A 20,963-nucleotide genomic window follows, 5' to 3' on the forward strand; every position below is an offset into this window, starting at 1 on the left:
AACTAACTGATGAAAAAATAATACATAAATAAATAAATATAAAATAAAAATAAGAAAGAATAAACAAAATAAAAACAAAAACGAGCACTAGAGAACCCGAACAAACCAGAAAAGAAAAGAAAATCAATGAAAACAAACAAACAACGATAAACCCCTGCAATTTAATACAACAAAAGCCAATGTATGGACATAATTATCAATGCCACCAATTCTTATCAGATATTATGCATGAAACTATAATGATTAACAGGAACAATAGCGTTAATCATTTACAATAATTGTAATTATTACTGGCGTACGTCTAAATTATCTATAATTACTTATCATAGTTTTTTAAACTGTTTATATAGTTATCAATATCATAACATATCCATGTCCAAAGTGTTCTAGATATGGTTAAATTTTTGATGAATTCAAATGCTATTATTCGTATGGTAAGCAAAATGTTTATTGAAATTATAAATTGTACAGCAAGAAAATGATAATTTGAGCAAAAATAGTAATTAATGCTCTGTGAATTACCAATTGAACTACTTTATGCATGTTTATAACTCCTTTTTTGTTTGTTTTTCTAAGGCCAAAAATCATCGTCAGGGGTGGGGTCATAATCATAAAAGTTTTCATCTTCAATGTCGTAATCATCTTCAAAGTCATAACCTTCATAATCGTCATAATCTTCATAGTCATCATAGAAGTCGTCATAGTCATCTTCATCAAATTCATCATAGTATGCTTCAATGTAGTCTGGAACATGACTTTGATCATGAGTCCTAAAGAACCGCCACAAGAATTGAAGCTTGGTTATTCCCAAACTCCCTTGAGACTTGACTACATTCCCTTCAACACAGACTAGATATCCATGGTAATTGGGTGGATTCTCTTGCCGATAACCTCCCCCTGATCCTCCATGTGGGCCAAGTTTACGTTCCTTGTTAGTAAAAAATGTCACACAGTCAATCATATATCCACTCTGAGAATCCAGTTTTATAATTCTCTCATCTGTATCCAGTCTGAACTCCTCTTTAGTGCTTCCCTTTTCATCTCCATGCATACAGGATTCACCATTGCTGTAGTAGATCTTCATTCCACCAATAACTGGACGCCCATCCCAACTGCGGATCCACAAGTCCATTCCAGTTACATAGTCACTATGAACATTGATCTTTTCCTTGTCAGAGAAAGCAACAGCTTCATCATTAACTTGTTCACCATTAGCTAGACAGCGTCCCCTCCACAACTGGTACTCTCCACATGGCCTTGGTTTAGTCCAGTCTTTCTGAGACAACTCATCAGTTTCCTCTTCTTGCAACTGTGCTGACTTTGAAGTCTTCTCTTTCTTCAACAAAAGAGCCTCATCTATTAAAGCTTTACACTCTGTACTTTGTAGCACATCATTAGACTTCAAGGCATGTAGTTTTTTATTTTTCAGTAGTGGAAGATGTATGCACTTCAGAAGTTGTTCAGCTTTTTCATTAACTTCTTCATTGTGCTTTATGTATTCTAGAACTTTCTCCAGCAAATATTCTTCTTGCCTTCTTCCCAGATACACAACTCCATTCTTCTCCACCAGCAAATGATCATCACTCAACACCTCCTTCAACAGCTTGAAAGGAATATTAAGGAATGCTTTATTTTCTGCAAATGTACTAAATCGTAAGAAGCAATATTTTTTAATGTGATCTTTAAGTTTGCTCTGGTGGAACTGGTCTGCGACTTGCAGTATTTGAAGGGCATTCTCGTCACTCATGTGAAACTTGAGGTAATCACAGCAACTCTTTTCTACGAAGTCAAATCCTTGCAGAAAGTTTGCCCCAGCAAGTATTTCCACCACATTATCAGCTGTTATCTCTACTTTCCCTGTGTAAGCATAGTCTATAAGGGCTGTCCCAATCTTGCTGTCAAACAACGGAATTTCCAACTTTTGCTGGGATCCATCTATAAAGTTTGAAGAAAACATAGCTTCAAAATAGCGAGAGGAAGATGCAAGAACAACTTTATGTGCTTTGATCTCTTTATCTCCAAAAACAAGTGTAACATCACAAAACTTTTCGTCTTTGTAATTTTGGTGAAGACCAAGTAAAATAGCTGATGAATGCTTTTTGTCTTCAACCACTTTTTCTTTTGCATCAGGCAAAGAGATAACACGGATAGGAGGATTTTTACTGGGGCTTTTTTCAGTTTCATCCGCACAGGCTGCCATGTTTACTGCATCGAAGGTAAGAAGGACCTCTACATCTGCTACTTATCTGCGCCCACAGGTTTTTTGGTCAGCACGTTCTCCGAGCAACGGTGACCGTGACTATTTTGCTTAAAATAAGTCATTAATTATTTTTATCATATAGGCCATGAAAGTTTTTTTTAAAAGTGGATTTTGAAGTCTTTCTTTGCACCCTTCCCCAACCTGACCCTAACCCATTTTCTGTATTGCCATTAAGGTTTTGAGTTAGCAAGCATCTCCCAGTTGAGCACCACTTCAACCTTAAAGTTTATCAAACTTTGAAACTACCTATGCAAAGACCAAACCCTGAAACGACCTCTGGGCTGATAGTCAGGGCAAAGCTAACTCACAGACTAAACCCTGAAAGAACATACCTCTGGGTTTAACAAAGCGAGGGGACATTTAACTCACATAGAGTGAAGGCATTTAACCCACCACTGTGTTAATCAACATGAAAATATGGTCAAATAATTACTGATCTTATCAAAATCCATTGTTTTCAGTCTGCATTATCCCAACGAATGCATAGAGGAAAATCAGACATATTTAGTTCATTCATTATTGGCTTTGCTTCTATGATAAACAAGCTAGAAAGAAAACAATTGGATTTTGATAAGAACAATAATTATACTAGATAATCACTTCGGCACGCAGTATTTGTAGGTATAATGCAGGCAGCTGAGGGCGTAGCCCTATTAAATATATAAGAAAGAAAAAGATGAAATTTGTCAAATCCAACTAGTGGTATATCATTAATGCTGCATTCTGATTGGATGAGCTACTACTAGGCTATAAGTTATAGCCTATGAAAAGTTAGAAGTTCTGGCTTTGAAAACCAAAACATAAAATTTAACTTCAATTTGAAATTTGTTTGCACCTTTATATTCAACCTACTAGCTGGATTTGACTAAAACAATGATTAGTCCTCTTGGACTATAAGTCAATGCCTTTTTCTGTTCTCAGTCTTATGGGCTATTGGCTCATAGCCCATTTAGGAAGGTTTAGTGACTTCACTTTATTGAGCCCTGAAACAACCTCTTAACTCTGATCTAAATATGAACAGGGCTTACTCACAGGTGAAATTGTTACAGTCATTTTGAAAATGACATCAATGTTGCTTTAAAACTTAGCAACTTGAAAAGAGGTTCCGACAATATCCTGTGATGTAACCCTGTCAAGTCTGGAATTTCCCCATCAGTATCAATGCCAAGTCATTTTTCTTGATTAGGACGTTAATTAAGTTAGTAATTCTTTTAAAACATGAGGCATATTATCAAATGGCAAGCGTGTTGTTTTATTAAAGCCATATAGACAAGATGTATTGCCCTGACTTTCTTCCACATACATACTTTACAAGATGGAAACATGTAGACAAAGATGACAAAAAAAACAATCTCAAACATTAGACCAAAACCATGATTAGAAAAGCTAACTAAACTGTTAACAAAGCTGGGAATTGAACAGCAACAAAGGGTTTGAAAAATTCATAGAAGCTAGAACAACCCCAGAACTTAAATTAACAAAATTGTAAAGAAAACTGTTAAGGTATATATTGGTAAAGGAAAAATAAGAAATATTATGGAATGTAATAATCATGGTTTAATCTAGTTGGAGTAAATTATGGATAATCCTTTTTCTAGCTGGAAAACTGTCTAACCAATGCTTTTAGGTCTTTAATTTTCAGGTGCAGCATCTGAAGATGGAGCTTGCTCTCCCTTTTCTTGACTTGGTGGCTTTTGTTCATTTTCACCACTCTGTGGGGGACGCCTTCTTCTGTAGCGTCTGAATCGTCTACGAGTTGGTCTACTCCCTTCTTCATGGCCCTCTTCATCACCCTCCTTTTTCTCTCTTTGATCGTCACTTCTTTCTTCGTTGTCACTACGAGGACGTCTGAAATAGAAAGACATACATGTTATTGTATCTGTGAGCTGATCTGTGCAGTATATCAAGCAACTTATGCAGCTGCTAATTATAAGACTCAGAAAAAATAATACATTGTTATTGTCAAAATTTAAAAGTTTTGGACGTACCTTGGTCTATACCTAGGGCGGCGTCTACGGGGAGGTCTTTGCTCTTGATCATTGTTGGGTGAGCCATCATGATCTTGTTGTTGACCTTCCCCGGTGCTTTCAGCACCAGAATGTTCATCTCTTCTTGGACCCCGGTACTTTCTCCAGAATGGACGTCTGTCAATTAATTATAGTAATCATAAACCATAAATCACCAACTTTGTTTTTTTGAAACAACTCTTGGTAGTAAGGCCAAAAACTCAGAGCGTATATTAAATAATCACTGTGAATCATTTAAAACTAAATGTTCATCTTTGTTTTTGGCAAAGCATACACAAGTACACAGGTTGAATAATTGATGCAACTTGTGACATATACACTTGTGAAGTTTCAACCAAGCAATCATCTGGCATCTTAGTCTATACCTCCTTCTCCTTGGGTGAGGTTTTTCACCACCATCCCCAGAGTCCGTTCCCTTGCCCTCTTGATCTTGATCATCTTTGGCCTCTCCATTTGTAGCGCTATCCGGTCTTCGACGAGGGCGGTTCCTTGGTCGGCGGTAGTAGTAGTAGTTGTATCTATTCCTACGGCGATCAGCTACAAGAACAAAGTAATAATTATCAATTAACATTTATTCTGGTATATTTAAAATCTCAAGGGGAGATTATGCCCTGTTTTACATATTCAACAAAACACATAATAGAGTGGTGATAACTAGTAGACCTAGCGTGGACTGCGTCGGTGTTTCTGAATAAAACAGTAGGAACTTGTAGATAAATTGAATTACTGTAAAAAGCTTTGTGAAACTGACATTTCGATTGTTAGTCCTTTGTTGGAGTAAGTGACACTTACTCCGATGAAGGACTAATGTCTGAAACATCAGTTTCACAAAGCTTTTTACAGTGATCCAATTTATCTACAAGTTCCTACTGTTAAAAACACATAATAGATATATATTCTGCTGATAAACAAGAGTTCATAACACTTACGTGCATACTTGCTACCCTGTACTGGAATTCCTTCAGGGCCAGTTACATTTGCGGCTTCCAAGCCCTGTAAGACATATTATTGAAATGACTATAGTAAAGAACTTAAGACAAGGTAAAATAAATATGTCCAGTGAGTGCTTTTTACAAGGCTGTTTGTATGTTACCTACCTTAGAGCCAGAGACTACATCAAACTCAACTACTTCTCCGTCTCCAACACTTCTAAGGTACTTCTTGGGGTTGTTCTTAGAAATGGCAGTCTGAAAAAGGAGATACGAGTTATTCTTCTTGTTTAGAAAACCAAATAAGTGATTGCAGTGGCTGTTCAAACTAAGTTCCAATACTTTAGTAAGACTAGTGAAAGCTAATCATCTTCTAATTGCAAACTGTATAGTTGAACAGGCAAACCAGCACCAATTGTTCCTGTTTAGAGTATCATGAAATAAGCTATCCAGTATAGAAAAGCAAAGGGACATGGACTATATTCATTTGAAAAATCCATTCCAAAAACTAGCAATCATGTTAGTCTCTTAAAAAGCCAACATGTTTGACACTGACAAAGAAACAAGAGGATAAGCTTTTTAAACAAGGGTAATATTATTAACTCAGTGATGCAAGAGCTTCTTTCTTTAAAACAAAGACCTGCTGGTACTAATCTAAGCCTTTTGATGTTACAAAAGAAACCTAAATGTGAATAAAGATTAGATTCCAAACCTAGTAACCTAGATAACTATAATCAAGCCAATAAAAACTGAAAACTTTAACTACGTGGAAGATAATTACTTAAGGAATGAGGAATAGGGAGTTAACAAAACCAAGGTTAGCTTAATTATAAATACTACAAAACTACTACAACTTACTATCAAAGAAAACTAAATCTTATCAAGACTTGAAGGAGTTTATGCGTTACTCTTTAAGGTTAAACATGCATTCTACATTAAATCTAACATTATTTAAGGCTAAGATTTCGCAGATAAGAGATTTATTTAGACAAACACCATCACGACTTGATAACTGCTTACAAAACTCAAACCAACGCAACAAGACCAATTCAACAAGTTAATTTATACAGTATCATTATGTTTTAATAAGTACTTAAACAACTTCTTACCTGGTGAACAAAGATATCTTCCTTGTTGTCATCTCTGAAAGAGAAACAGGAAAACCCAAGATCAATATGACAATGGCCGACTGGTGTTATGCTAATTCACAACGGCTAATTTCGTCATCGCCTCGCGACCAGCACTTTTAATATCAGCTTTATTCAAACTTCTTGTTAGTTAAACTACGAATTTCTAAACTTCTGAGTGGGTAAAACTAACCAATGAAGAAAGAAGATGACAAAATGTGTGCAAAATTGTGGTTTTAATGAGTACAAACCTGTTGATGAAGCCATAGCCATTCTTTACATTGAACCACTTCACTGTGCCCGAAACTTTGGTAGCTAAAATACCAAAAAAAGCGTCAATCTCAAAATAAGAACCCTGAAAGGCTACTCTAAGACTTGTGAAATCTCAAAAAAGTAATTACGAGTAGAGAGATGTGCTATTAAAGTAGAAAAGCTGTCGTGACAAATGCATATTCAAATGAGCGCATGTTTGCTCGAGTTGCACATGTTCGCGATGTCGCTTTCGTTTGTTTAAAAAATTCAAACTTTCTTTTGCAAAAAACTCACCAATGACCTTTTTTACAGGTTCTTCTTCTTCAACCTTAACCTCTTCAGCCGTAGTCATTGTTTCTGATGTTGTTTGCCGCCTCTTAGGGCTTGCGCTACTGATGGTAAGATGTTAGAAAAGATGGTTAATCGTGTTCTTGTCCGTCTCTCCGCGGCCGATGGATGGCGGTGTGATTGGGTCCCTTGTGCAACAACCGACAACCCTTCCTAGTCACGCGAGGCGTCATGGGAGTGGCTCCCGAACACTCCTCGAGGTGTTACCGACACTAAGCGGAAATTACCCGAACATCTCCGAACTTCACTAATGTCATTTAGAAACAAGAAAAAGTCCATAAAGAATAAGACATTTTAAACAACATGTGTTTATCATCTATATATATATTTGAAATTAAATTAAAGAAGAAATTTATAGAAATGTGACAATGTTTTATAGAGATACAAGTAAAACGAAAGATACCAAAAAGACAACTTAAACACGACTTTCATTCCTTTACCGAAATGACTTTCACAAACTTTGGTCACAGGCAAAGACATTTGCTGAGGCATTTTTTATTAGATTGGTATAGTGCCATAGGCTTCAAAGACCCTGTTCATGGTCATCCTGTGGTTCGAGAGAGACTGGTGTCTAGTACAGGAATCCAAGATGGCGGCTGTCAGGCTGCATCAGATGGAATACTTTTTACATGGTTCTATCAATAAAAAGAATGTCGAAAATCTGCTGTGTAGACTCAAGGGACTTTGTGACAATACCTCACATGAACGTGACAAGTTTTCGGATCATGAAATCGTCTATTCATTACGTGAGTTCATAGATAATTTTATACTGAGAGAGCTAGATTATTGAGCTTGATGCCAGATATCAGGATATCATATGTTCTATTGTTCATAGGTAACAATCCACACCTAGTCACACTAAGGGCAAGGCACTCCTTGGTAGACACTGCTGCTCCTTGGTATGTATACATTTACACTATTCTGAAGGGGAGGGGGGAGAGTTTATGATGAAAGCTTCCAGGCCTATCAACAGGACCTTCCATTTTTAATGCGGAAAAGAGGGACAGAAAAAGGGGGGTGGGGAGGGAGGTTCATTTTCACGTATGAAGAACCCATGGTCATGCCTCTAAACTAAAAAAAAAACATGCTGTATGACATACAAAATATTTCAATTTCCTACAAATAATGAAAAAATTAAAAGGACCATTTACACCCCTCGACCCAGCCCACCCCTACCCCACCTACAAACAACACAACAATCCTGCACCAAGAATAAACATATTCCTGTTAACATCCCTCCAATGAAGTTTGGGAGATGGTTTAAAGCTGGCTATGGATGAGATATGGATGAGTCATATTTTTGACTAAAGAGGTTTTGCACAATCATGTGATAGCAGCCATGTTAGATGGCAGCAACAATACAATTGTTTTACATGAGAAAGAATTCAATTTCCAAGAGCAAAGGGATTTTATTGTTCTGTCATTAAACCATAGGAAGTCCTAGCTAAATTATTATGACAGGTGATGATGTAAAGCCTCTATTATGGACCATTATGGCATAACAGAACTGAATAGCCATACTTAATGCATACAGGTTACTGCGTTATGTTGGTCAAGCAGAGATGGGTGACAAAAGCAGAGCAACTCTTTTGCGTAGCTGTGTAGAAGTTGAAACTAGCGATAACCTTTCTGCTTTCTTAGAGGAACTTGGATTTAAGTAAGTCAGAATTAAGCATCTTTATTCAACAAAGTGTTAACTTCATCTTTCTCTTGAAAGGTATCCCTTCAGACTTTGTTACTGATTTTCTATTACTCTATTATTTGAACCCACAGATTTGATTATGAATTTGTATTATCTGGGTATTATTTTTACAAAGGACACATAAAAATCACAGTCAGCCAAGTGTTTAGGGTAATGAAGAATTCAACATTAATATTGAATGTAGCGCTTTAGTCTTTAGTCGTTATGGGTTGGGAGACTAAGCAATCACTTACTCCCTACTCGTTTGACCTAAAATGAAATGACATTTACATTATAATGTATTAATATGCCTCATTTATACATCTGTACATATATTTATCATCTGTAAATTAAGGGCACGCTTGTTTCACCCTCCATCTCCTGCCGACACTACCCCACCCAACCCACAAACATGCCATTAGATACCCTGATCTCCACAGACAAACAAAGTGAAGAGGGATGGCTTTCACCCTTGTTATTAATTTTTTTTCCTCTTTTTTTTTTTTTTCTTTTTCAAGCTGCCTGTGGTTGGTGACATGAGCAGTATGCAGTTAGCATCTGAATCTTATCTTGTTGAAATAGGCCTAACAACAGCAGTTCAACAGGTAAATCATAATTTAAAATGATGTGACATATTACCAGAAACACATTTATCAGTTGTTTACAAAGGTATCTAAACAGCCAGGAAACATTGTGAAAAAGTTGTAACATGTGGTGGGGTAGTTTCCTAGGCAACTGCTATTAGTGTCGTCACACAACGCTCACTCCCCTAAGTAGCGATAACGTTTCTGTCACACTGCAAAAATTTATAAAGTGTAAAAATGTTTCTAGCAACTAGGAAACATCATGGAAGCACGCACCAGGTAAAAATGTAATGTTTCTGAAAATGTTACTATTCTCATAGAACTAGGGCTTTACAATGACTGAACTGTTAAAACATTCAAAAGAAATAGACTAAAGTGCTTTTCATTCACATCAGCAATGGGTTCTTACCTGTGATAGACTGTATATTAATTTCTGTCTTATATGTGCTTTAATAGGACTCAGTTGCTGAGGACATCAAAGCTTTTGCAGAACATTTAAAACCGTATCCTTTTAAAATACATTAAATTACAATAAATATTCACCACAGATTTCCATTGTAGAATTTTTTTCCTGACTAATTTCCTTGATTCCATGCTAGTCTTGTTCACTTGGAAAAAGTTGATCACAGGAAGTTGTTACTGATGTCATGACAAAAAAGACACCATCAATGATATTGTATAACTTCACTTGGACAACGTTGGTCACTGGTGCATCACATCACTCAAGGAAGGTTGGTTGCTGATAGTAGTATAACAGACCCCAATGACATCATACAGTGGAATGTTTGCTAGTTTCAGTAAGATACGTCATGATGTATAGTGTAATTTTTCACTGATAAAATGTCACTTGCCTAGTGAATATGAACACCTGAAGCCATATCATGCCGGCCTTACTGTATAGTGGGTTTATGAAGGTAGTTTTGAGATATAGTTCAGTGGATTGTGCTACTTGAAACTACGAAAATTACTTGGTAAGATAGTATAGTTGTAGTACTTGGAAGGTGAAGTGAAACTAGGTCTTGTAATATTACACGTGAGATTAGATGATGAGGTGTTATCAATAACATATATCACATCATCGGATTGTGTAAATGAAATGGAAAAAATGAATAAAGAAAAGATGAAATAACCACTGAAATAAGGTATTAGGGAATAGAAAGAAATACAAACGAAAAAAAGGGAAACGAAATGAAATGAAAGGAGAAGAAACGAAGGGGGAAAGAAAAGGAAAGAAACACAGAGTAGTCGAATTTCTCAAGCTGATTGCAATTTTGTGTTGACAATAAACCCCAGGGACAAAGCAATCGATGTTTTGAATACCTTTATCCCGAAATCTGTATCCGTTCCACGGTGAAAATAAATAAAACCGTTCCAGTTGGAAAGATATCAGCTCTCACGCCTCGGTAACAACTCTGCTAAGAACTAAAAGAAACTGCAATACAAACATGTAAATATGCCATTATTCATAAAGATTCAGGTTTGGTTGTATATAATTTTACATTTGATATACTTTTTTAAAGTTAAAATTAGTTTGTGTCGCGTTTGGCGGTTTGAAGAGTAACGGGAAACTGAAATCTTGAAGTTCTGAAGATCCCGTTTATATCATCGTACATGACTCCAGCGTTTCAACCGTTTTTCGTTATCAAAGTCGTGTTATCATTTTATATGCCGGGAATAGGTTAAAGAATCTGGTAAAGGGTAAGCCTTCTTTGTGAAACTGAACGATCTTAATTGATAAAATCAAGAATCACAATCTAAACTAAAATCAAACTCATTTACTATATAGTCAAATATAAACGGGAAGGGACCGTTTTCTTCTGTCTCGTTCTCTAAAGTAAAAACGTTCAGTATTACCCTGCGAGCAGAGTCTCCTTTTAACTCCTATACGGGCGAGAGGAGTTAAAAGAGGAGTTAAAAGGAGACTCTGCTCGCAGGGTAGTTCAGTATGGGCAATGTAACTGAATATCTCAGGAAAAAAAATGATGCTTCATCTGACTACCGGTTGTTAGCAGTTTGAATTACAATAGAGTAAAGTGCTTTGTCTATCACTTCCGCTTTTTTTTCCTTTTGTTTTGCGGTGCCGAAAAATGGGCAAATGGAAGAAGAGATGCTATAAAACAAATTCAAAGAAGAATAAAACATTACGTAGAATATAACTTAATTAATTGATTTGTAAGCGTTTATAGTTTCTCGATAAGAGACTGGAGTACAAGTTGTAACAGATGTTGTTTGATTAAAATAGTTTCGCTCTATTTTTTAAAGCCAACAGTGACATTATCCATTTGACAGGAGTTCCTCTCTAGGTGTCAAAGATAGATGTCCAAACAAGCTGCCCCCTTTTTATCGCATTTCCACTCGTATTCTCAAACCTTTTTTCAAGCTTTTTTTTCTTCTTAAATTTGTTTTGTCAGATTCCCCTCCTAAAGTTTTCCCCCGGCTGATTTTACTTATTGTTAACGGCTGAGCAAAAAGAGGAAAAACTAATATAGGTGCGAATATTCGCGTTGCATTATTTGAGGGCGTAATTGAATACTTAGTACTAGCGTCTTGAAGCGGTAGTTATTTGATCGGTATAAAACGTCGGGAAAGACACTCCACCTTTAGTAAAGACTCAGTCAGACTTTTACACGTTATCTAACCCCAAAAACAATGTCAGTCACGTGAGCACATTCCATATTTAACCTACCTACTCTGAAATATGAGTTGCTGTATGTCGATACTATCAACAAGCCAAGATGTCCGTAAAAATTATCTTGGTTTCTTGCGGCTTTTTACTTTGTCTTCTCACTGACATTACTTTCCAAACAAGAACTTTTTCACGAGGTATGTATGATTCGATGGCCATTCAAGCGTTTGATTTTATTGCTTGTTATGACTTGTTTTGTTTCTGAGTGAGGTTTTCTTGTTTTTGACGTCCCATCAGACCCAAAAGATTTAGAGTTTCTGGTCGTGACGGTAGCTACAGAAGAAACAGATGGATTTAAAAGATTCATGCGATCGTGCAACTATTACAATATATCTGTTAAAGTATGTATAAAATCTTCATTAATACTTGTTAGACTACCCGTTAGATTAGAATCATTAAACACAGTGTTTGCATTAATAATCCGCATATTGGATCGATCACCTTAGTGGTACACGTGTCCTTCTCGAGAAATACTCTTTTTTGCCTTCTTTGTAAGACCAACAAATTAAAATATCGCAGGATTTGCGATGCATGGCACTTAAATGGCTTGATTAATTAATCGATTAGTCGATCTGTTACGCTGTTGCTGTAGACATCTCGTAACAGACTTCAAACACTATTTTTAGTTGAAGTCCTTCAAATTATTTTTGATTTTATTTTGAATTATTTTTTAGCGATATAGATTCTCATAGCGAATCATATACAAATGTTTTGAATGTTCATTTAAACTTCTTTACGTGCCTTGTCGTTAATGCTAGTAGATCGGTGATTGTGCAAGCAAAAGTCCTAGCTAGACTACAAGTAAACCACTATTCTGGTGGAGTTCAACCGGATATTAAATTTCACGCCAAAGTGCTGTATACTTGTCAAAGGCTCTTTGATTTTCTCTTTGGAGTGAGAAAAGTAAATGTGATTTATCGCACGACTCACTTACTTGATGAAGGCCTTTCTCCAGATAACCATTTTCTTTCCTTCAAAAATAAAATAAAATTGCCGGTATTTTCTTTTACAAATCAGTTAGTGTCCCATTCATTGAATACTTAACTAAACTGTGCCTTTGTTTTGAATTCATGATTAATTTCAATGTTTTAAACTATGAATATTGCTGTTCCGATATTTTTTGTTAAACAGTACTCGGAACTTTGGGGACATTGATTTACTTGATCAATTCAATGCACTGGGTCTTTTTCAACATGAAAGAAAATTTAAATTATTTTTCAGACTATTTTATAAAGTCTAGCATGAAGAAAAAATGTCTTCATTTTAGGTAGTTGGCATGAACCAAGAATGGAGAGGAGGGGACGTGCTGAGATACCCTGGTGGTGGGCATAAAATTAACTTGCTTAAAGATGTTGTCAAGGAGTACAAGGACAAAAAAAATCTTGTCATGATGTTTTCTGACAGGTAACACACTTCTCTTCCTCATCCTCCCCATGAAACATTTCGTTTGCTACATTTTAGTAAGAGACAGGTTCCAGGGGGATTCCAGGTCATAAGAGGGGTATGCTTCTTGTAAATTTTTCATTAAGAATACCTCTGAAAGATAAAAGGGCGTGGCTGGACGATTTTTAACAAAGATACTAAGCAATGCCAAAATTTGAACACCCTAAAAGATATAGAAACAACTTTAATATCTACTCACACAACTGAAACTTGTGTCATGAACAAGTTTCAGAACAAAATTGCGTAGTAAGAGGGTAGGTAATACCTGATTTATAAAAAAAATCTCTTGTAAATGTCCAACACATTGCCACTGCCATTCCTCATGAATAATTCTTGAAGGTCCCGGAGAGCCTGTGATCTGGTTCAGGGGGTGCTTATCATCTGTGGGAAAGAAGAGTAATTTTTGTGTCGTAAGAACATGCGTAATAGGTAAATTACGAGCCTCGTAAGAAAATATTGTTGGTGGGAAGTAACCACCTCCCCCATGGGAAATCCTGGTAACATCGCAAAGGGTTATGAAAGTCACATGTTGTTACTCTGTTAAATGTTCAAACATGAATTATTGATATATAATAAATTATTAACATTTATACATGAATGATTGATATGTATTTGACATTTTTCACAGTTATGATGCAGTCTTTCTGGCAAATGCTGAAACCTTCATCAACTCACTTTTAGAATTCAATGCTAATGTTGTCTTCTCAGCCGAGGGATTCTGCTGGCCAGACAGATGGCTAGTGGTAAGTAAACTTTATGCAGGGTAATGTATTTAGAACTGTCTCTTAGAAAATTAATAAACCATGAGGGGGCATTGCACAGAGACATTAAGCAAACACTGCCAGACATCTGACTAGACCGACATGCATCAAAAAATGAACCAAACAAACATGAGGGGGCATTGCACAGAGACAAGCAAACACTGCCAGACATCTGACTAGACCGACATGCATCAACAAATGAACCAAACAAACATTTTAATATTTGTGATTTCTAATACTTTCTTAGGATAAATATCCACATGTAAAGCATGGCAAGAGATATTTGTGTTCAGGAGGTGAGTTCAAGGTGTAGATAGGTAGTAGTATATTGTAAGATATAGTAAGTGATCAGGAGGGAGGGGTAGGGTAGTAGTATATTGTATGGTATAGGTGAGTGATCAGGAGGGAGGGGTAGGGTATTAGTATCCTGTAAGATATAGTGAGTGATCAGGAGGTGAGGGGGAGGGGGAGGGGTAGGATAGTAGTATATTGTATGGTATAGTGAGTGATCAGGAGGTGAGGGGGAGGGGGAGGGGTGGGTCAGTAGTATCTTGTACATTATAGCAAGGGGATGTGGAGGGGTGGGATAGTAGTATCCTGTATGGTATAATGAGTGATCAGGAGGTGAGAGGGAGGGGGAGGGGTGGGTCAGTTGTATCTTGTATGGTATAGTGAGGGGGTGGGGAGGGGTGGAATAGTAGTATCCTGTATGGTATAATGAGTGATCAGGAGGTGAGGGGGAGGGGTCGGTCAGTAGTATCCTGTATGGTATAGTGAGGGGGTGGGGAGGGGTAGGGTGGTAGTATAATGTGTAGTATTGCAAATAATCAAGTGAGGGGAAGGGGGAGGGGTGGGTCAGTAGTATCCAATATAGTATATAGAGTGATCATAGGGTGAGGTTTTTAATTAATGCTTTATTGTGTTGTTTATGTGTAGGTATCATTGGATATGCTCCAGTGTTTTATGACATACTGACAAACAATCCAATCAAAGATGAAGATGACGATCAATTGTACTACACTAATATTTATCTGGATGAGAAGAAAAGGGTAGGCATGTCATCATTAACATCTGACCATAATACATATTCCATGTTAGTCATAGAACTTACCTTTTTTTACAGGAGAAATTCAACATGACGTTGGACCACACGGCCAAGATCATGCAGAATCTTAATGGTGCTCAAGGTATGTGTGAGATTTGATACATGCGTCAGTCATGACTTTGCGCCATACTGTGACATTCCCATGGCTTGTTTATGATTATTTTTTCTCTGGTTGTCCCTTGCATGTAGATGAAGTAGTGCTGGAAATGGATGGTCATGATGTTTACATCAAGAATGTTGAATATGAAACAACACCTTTGTGGATTCATGGAAATGGTCCTAGCAAGGTATGTACTGTGGTTAGCTAACTAAGCTTGTATAGATAGACTGTTGGGGAGCACAGGTATATAGGGATGGCCTACAGCCAGGTGCATTGTGCATTAGGGAATCAAGGATGGCATACCTGTATGTAAGTGCACTCACCTCTCACTTCTTTGGTCTCAGATTTGATTAAGGTTTGTTAGAGTTCAATCTGTGAGTTAGCCATGTCCTGACTTAGATCAGCCCAGAGGTTGTTTCAGGGTTCAATCTGTGAGTTAGTCATGTCATGACTTAGATCAGCCCAGAGGTTGTTTCAGGGTTCAATCTGTGAGTTAGCCATGTCCTGACTTAGATCAACCCAGAAGTTGTTTCATGGTTCAATCTGTGAGTTAGCCATGTCCTGACTTTGATCAGCCCAGAGGTTGTTTCAGTGTTTAATCTGTGAGTTAGTCATGTCCTGACTTAGATCAACCCAGAGGTTGTTTCAGGGTTCAATCTGTGAGTTAGCCATGTCCTGACTTAGATTAGCCCAGACGTTGTTTCAATGTTTAATCTGTGAGTTAGCCATGCCCTGACTTAGATCAGCCCAGGCGTTGTTTCAGGGTTTGATCTGTGAGTTAGCCGTGCCCTGACTTAGATCAGCCTAGATGTTGTTTTAGGCTTTGGTCTGTGAGTTAGCCATGCCTTGACTTAGATCAGCCCAGAGGTTGTTTCAGTGTTTAATCTGTGAGTTAGCCATGCCCGACTTAGATCAGACCAGAGGTTGTTTCAGGGTTTGATCTGTGAGTTAGCCGCGCCCTGACTTTGATCAGCCCTTAGGTTGTTTCAGGGTTTCGTTGATCTGTGAGATATGATTTGTGAGATAGCTGTGCCCTGACTAAGATCAGCCCAGAGGTCATTTAGAGTTCAATAAAAGGCATTGTCTGCAATGATGGTAACTTTTCACTTTTTAAATAAAAATTGGTTCATCTTGCTTCAGCTGTATCTGAATTACCTCACTAACTATGTGCCGGGTGCATGGAACAAGGAAGATGGATGTACAGTTTGTAAGGAAGATATCGTAAACCTTGATGGAAAAAAGGTAATTAGACATGTCTCTCTGATGTCTCTCCATGACTTCTCTACTTATTAATCAAGCCATACAGTTCATTGGCTTCTAATTACAGGTTCAATAAAGTACTGTGTTTGAATTTCAGGATGAAGACCTTCCTCGAGTAATGGTTGCCATCATGATTCCGCAGGCTACTCCATTCATGCCAGAATTCTTTAAAAGGATACAAAATATTGAATATCCAAAGGGTCGCATTGATCTTTACATACACAATATGGTAAGCTTGCTTGATCAAGAGAAGGAATAACTCGATCATTACCATATTTACAGATAATAACTTTATTTATTTATATAGCTCCCTATTTCCATAAAACCCCAATAGTGCTTAACAAATTTAAAAAATAAATGAATGAAAATTTGCAATTATGTATCACTAACGTATTGAAATAAATAAATACCTATCCTTTATATATATATATAGAAATAGTTTATCCAAGTCAGATGGTGGACAACCTGGTACTAATGTGTAATACCAGCCTGTCATGATTAAGAACCATGGTATCAGAGATAAAGCAGTATTACAAGATATTAAATTGGATGATAAATCTTTTTACAGGTAGAATTCCATAACAAACATGTTAAGAATTGGCTGACTGATGATCTGAAGAAATTGTACAACTCAGTACAAGTTGTATCATATGAACAAGGGGTAGATAAAGAGTTTTCTGCAAGAAATCAAATACTGTAAGTCTACTTAGGCATCTCAAAATAAGCTCATATATTGAGTTGTGGATGTGAGCTTGATCATATGTATCAATTTGTAGATTTTCAAAGTAAATCATGATTGTTTTTGTACAGAGAGGCATGTATCAAGGCAGAAAGTGATTACTTGTTTGCAATCAATTCCGATGTGGTATTAACCAATCCAAGAGTCTTAAAGGTCCTGATGTCTCATAACAGGTATGAAGGATTATATCGGTCAAATAACGATTAATGCTTTTGTTATACATGAGGCTTCTGAGAACTAGCACATCCATACATTATTTATAGCAAAGAGTATATTTAGTGCATTATTCAGTTGACATTTTTGTTTTCTTCACAGGCCAGTTATTGTTCCAATGTTATCCAAGTACAAGAAGCTGTGGTCAAACTTCTGGGGAGCAATAGGCGAAGATGGTTTCTATGCTCGCTCTGAGGATTACATTGATATTGTTCAGTATAAACGAATGTATGTTACTTGACATCACAGATACTTGTACATCTACTAAATACTTGGAAATTAAAGACAGAATGTACTGTTTAAAAATGTTTGTAACTAAAAGTACCCTGGCTCATAAACTATAAACATATGAGCATGCAACTTCAGACAACATCAGCATCATTTGAAGTAACAGAAAAAATTTGACCACCTTTTTTATTATCACAACTACCTCTTTTGAAAGAATATTTTTTCCCATTTAATATAAGTATTATTAGTTTGATGACATAGACATCAAATGATATTTAAGACATCATCTTCATTTTCAGGGGTATCTGGAATTCACCATTCACCTCAAGTGCTCATCTGATCAAGAAAGAAGTTTTACCCAAGATAAGACACAGCTATGGACATCAATCCCTAGACCCTGATATGGCCTTCTCTAAGTTCCTGAGAGACAAGGTGAGGGTGTGCTGTGGTCACCCTTAGTTTCAATAGTGATGTAGTATCCATTTAGCCACACTCCATTTATTGCCGAACTCAATACAATTATTATGTTCATCTGCTGATTCAGATGGCAAGCTTAATATAAGCTGAACTGTTTAAATTATATTTTCATGTAAGAAGAGTACAGTATTAACCAGCTACTACTATAGTGTTGCAACATGCTTGCCGTATAAAATGGAAACTGTGTAACTCTGAATCTCACACTGCTCTTTTGCTGTACTTAATTTTTATCAATAACGTTTGGCAAATAAGTGGAGCAGCACATGGAACAGGTCAGAGACATGTTAATGGTGCTATTTGTTTCTCTTAAAGGGTATCTTCATGTATGTCTTGAATACACATTACTTTGGTTACTTGAAGGAGGTAGAAACATATACCACTCACCATCTTCATAATGACCTGTGGCAAATCTTTGATAATGAGCCTGTAAGTACGCTGACATTTTATCATCTTATCAATTAGTTCCTGGTGAAAGTTGCATGTTCAGGGAAGCCTTCACCTTTCACAATTGTGATCTGGGTTCGTTTGAGGGCCTCCGGTTTTGCATCCACTGGCTGTCCTTGTAAAGACAATTTTTTATTTAGTTTTATTTTACCATAAAGTGTAAAAATAACTTTCTGTACCAAAGGAAGCCCAAGTACCTGTTTTTGATTGATGTTTTGATGTTTTAGGATTGGCGAGAAAAGTATATACATGAAAACTACTCACAGAATCTCAATGAAAGCATTCCAATGTTAATGGTAAGCGGTGAAATTAATAGAGGCTTTCTTACAGGACTGTCATGCTCACTTGCCTGATAATCACTCTGTTCACTCTAGATATGGGAAGCATAGCAGTAACAGCACTTACCTGTCACCAATGCAACCTGGGTGTAATCCCTAAACTCATTTTATGTTACTAGAGCTGTTTGCTGCTTCTTTCCTGTGCTTCAATGGGTTTTTCAGAGTTCTCCAGTTTTCCTCCCGCTGCAGAAATCCACTTCTAAATTCTAATTCAATCTAATCTACAAGGGCCTAGATGAAGAATACTCTGTGTAATTCTAGTAACCCTACCAAATTGTGTAGTTGTTTTTGTGTGTTTATTCCTTTTTCTATATTTATGTCCCATCCCTAACCTTCACTCCTCTGATCCATTCAATCATTGTATGCCCGACTTGGACATTGGTTTGTTTTTCAGCCCTGTCCTGATGTATTTTGGTTCCCTCTGACGTCAGAGACCTGGGCAAGACACATGATTGAGGAAATGGAGAATTATGGTGGCTGGTCCGGTGGTGGTCATAATGTAGGTCTTATAATAGTAGATTTTAGGCTTTCATGTGAGGTATATAAAATAAGAGACTTTGATTTTTTTTACACATTTATTATTATTTTTCATATATGAGGTTTTTGACTGCAGCTGTGGCAGTCTACTCTAGAATGTAGATCTTTGTTTAATAGGATTATTGTACAGTACCTCCAAGAGTAATCCAAAAAACTATATTGCAGTGTTGCAGTAGAAACTTTGTTCTATGAATACTTTAGTCATCACACTGTATCATGGTCAAGTATTTGTAGCTAAAGCCAGTTGCAGCCATGAATGGCAAGATGTTGAGAATATTAACCACAACTCATCTTAGTTATATTTAATTTCAGGATAAACGACTGGCTGGTGGATATGAAAATGTTCCAACAGTAGATATCCACATGAACCAGGTACAAGCTTTATCTGTATTAATTAATCGTTAGCTAAGTGCTATAATAAAGTCTGTTTTTTCTTATCATTCTAGATTGGGTATGAGAGAGAGTGGCTGCATTTTCTCAAGCAATATGTTGTTCCTGTCAATGGTCGTTTATTTCCAGGCTATTACTCTGAAGTAAGTAATTCCACTTAGCATCATCAGCATTGGCATCTATCCAGGGCATTCTATGTATGCATATGACATTGTGCATCTTTAACAAAAATATCTTTGTGTTTCAGGGCCGTGCAATCATGAACTTTGTTGTGAAGTACACACCATCCGGCCAGTACTACCTCAGACCTCATCATGACTCATCTACTTATACTATCAATATAGGCCTCAACAGACCTGGAATTGACTATGGCGTAAGTAATTTATCCAGTTGTTCAGTGCCCCGTAAATGGTTAATTGATAGATTGTCTTTCTGTTGTTTATCAGGGCGGTGGATCGCGATTCATTCGACAGGACTGTGCCGTACAAGACACTAGAGTTGGTTGGTCAATTATGCATCCTGGAAGACTCACTCATTACCATGAAGGTCTTCCAACTACCTGGGGAACTAGATATATTATGGTCTGTTTTGTGGACCCTTGAACACCCTGTATGGTTTACCGAGCAAACCAGCAAACCTATTTTTGACTTTGAGATAAGATATTTTACTTTCTTAAATAAAGATGGACATTGGTGCCTATAAATTAAAGTCCTTATTTTATGCCAGCAAGAAAGTGCTATGACAAGCGAGGAATATTGTCAGAGAGCTGTAGATCTATCTTTATTACTGTTAGTAAGGCTAGAATTAATAGGATCTGTCTATTACTGTAGCATTTAAAGCACACTGCAGAGAGATCTTATTGATAATTACTAATAATAAATAGTATAATAAGAGAGTTCACTTAGAAGGTGATGTCGGAAATGTAACAATAAATCCAAATATTTTTGCATTATTATTGTCTCATGTTTTTTTATCCCATTTGTTCAAGCAAAAAGCTTGCGTAAAAAATGCCAGACCCTTCTCTAAAAAAAGAC

At 36.8% G+C, this 20,963-nt stretch overlaps 4 protein-coding genes across 4 annotated transcripts; 2 read left to right on the forward strand and 2 right to left on the reverse strand.

The window, feature by feature from the left end:
• Nucleotides 1–147: 147 nt before the first annotated feature.
• Nucleotides 148–2,221, reverse strand: LOC116302650 (kelch-like protein 38). The gene has a single exon (XM_031711994.1). It carries the CDS (start codon nt 2,198–2,200, stop codon nt 572–574), a length of 1,629 nt encoding a protein of 542 aa, XP_031567854.1. The 5' UTR covers nt 2,201–2,221; the 3' UTR covers nt 148–571.
• Nucleotides 2,222–3,488: 1,267 nt separating this feature from the next.
• LOC116302651 (uncharacterized) lies at nt 3,489–7,073 on the reverse strand. Its single transcript, XM_031711995.2, has 8 exons — nt 6,890–7,073; nt 6,595–6,658; nt 6,326–6,359; nt 5,385–5,474; nt 5,217–5,280; nt 4,653–4,824; nt 4,249–4,404; nt 3,489–4,108 (listed from the first exon to the last, which is right to left on the reverse strand). Exons 1-8 carry the CDS (start codon nt 6,945–6,947, stop codon nt 3,892–3,894), a joined length of 855 nt encoding a protein of 284 aa, XP_031567855.1. The 5' UTR covers nt 6,948–7,073; the 3' UTR covers nt 3,489–3,891.
• Nucleotides 7,074–7,526: 453 nt separating this feature from the next.
• LOC116302652 (mediator of RNA polymerase II transcription subunit 18) lies at nt 7,527–10,337 on the forward strand. Its single transcript, XM_031711996.2, has 7 exons — nt 7,527–7,689; nt 7,779–7,842; nt 8,478–8,600; nt 8,717–8,795; nt 9,143–9,229; nt 9,665–9,711; nt 9,808–10,337. Exons 1-7 carry the CDS (start codon nt 7,533–7,535, stop codon nt 9,857–9,859), a joined length of 609 nt encoding a protein of 202 aa, XP_031567856.1. The 5' UTR covers nt 7,527–7,532; the 3' UTR covers nt 9,860–10,337.
• Nucleotides 10,338–11,886: 1,549 nt separating this feature from the next.
• On the forward strand, nt 11,887–20,881 carry LOC116302656 (procollagen-lysine,2-oxoglutarate 5-dioxygenase 1). Its single transcript, XM_089029848.1, has 21 exons — nt 11,887–12,031; nt 12,132–12,235; nt 13,162–13,298; nt 13,966–14,080; nt 14,346–14,394; nt 15,035–15,147; nt 15,222–15,285; nt 15,393–15,490; nt 16,444–16,545; nt 16,661–16,792; nt 17,132–17,259; nt 17,374–17,475; nt 17,618–17,743; nt 18,043–18,175; nt 18,533–18,646; nt 18,892–18,960; nt 19,397–19,501; nt 19,852–19,911; nt 19,986–20,072; nt 20,177–20,302; nt 20,376–20,881. Exons 1-21 carry the CDS (start codon nt 11,944–11,946, stop codon nt 20,529–20,531), a joined length of 2,208 nt encoding a protein of 735 aa, XP_088885974.1. The 5' UTR covers nt 11,887–11,943; the 3' UTR covers nt 20,532–20,881.
• Nucleotides 20,882–20,963: the final 82 nt, after the last annotated feature.

This window comes from Actinia tenebrosa, unplaced genomic scaffold, assembly GCF_029948245.1.
Source record: "Actinia tenebrosa isolate PJP-AT-01 unplaced genomic scaffold, QUT_ActTen_1.0 PGA_scaffold14__42_contigs__length_11649687, whole genome shotgun sequence".
In the NCBI taxonomy this organism is placed as follows: domain Eukaryota; kingdom Metazoa; phylum Cnidaria; class Anthozoa; order Actiniaria; family Actiniidae; genus Actinia; species Actinia tenebrosa.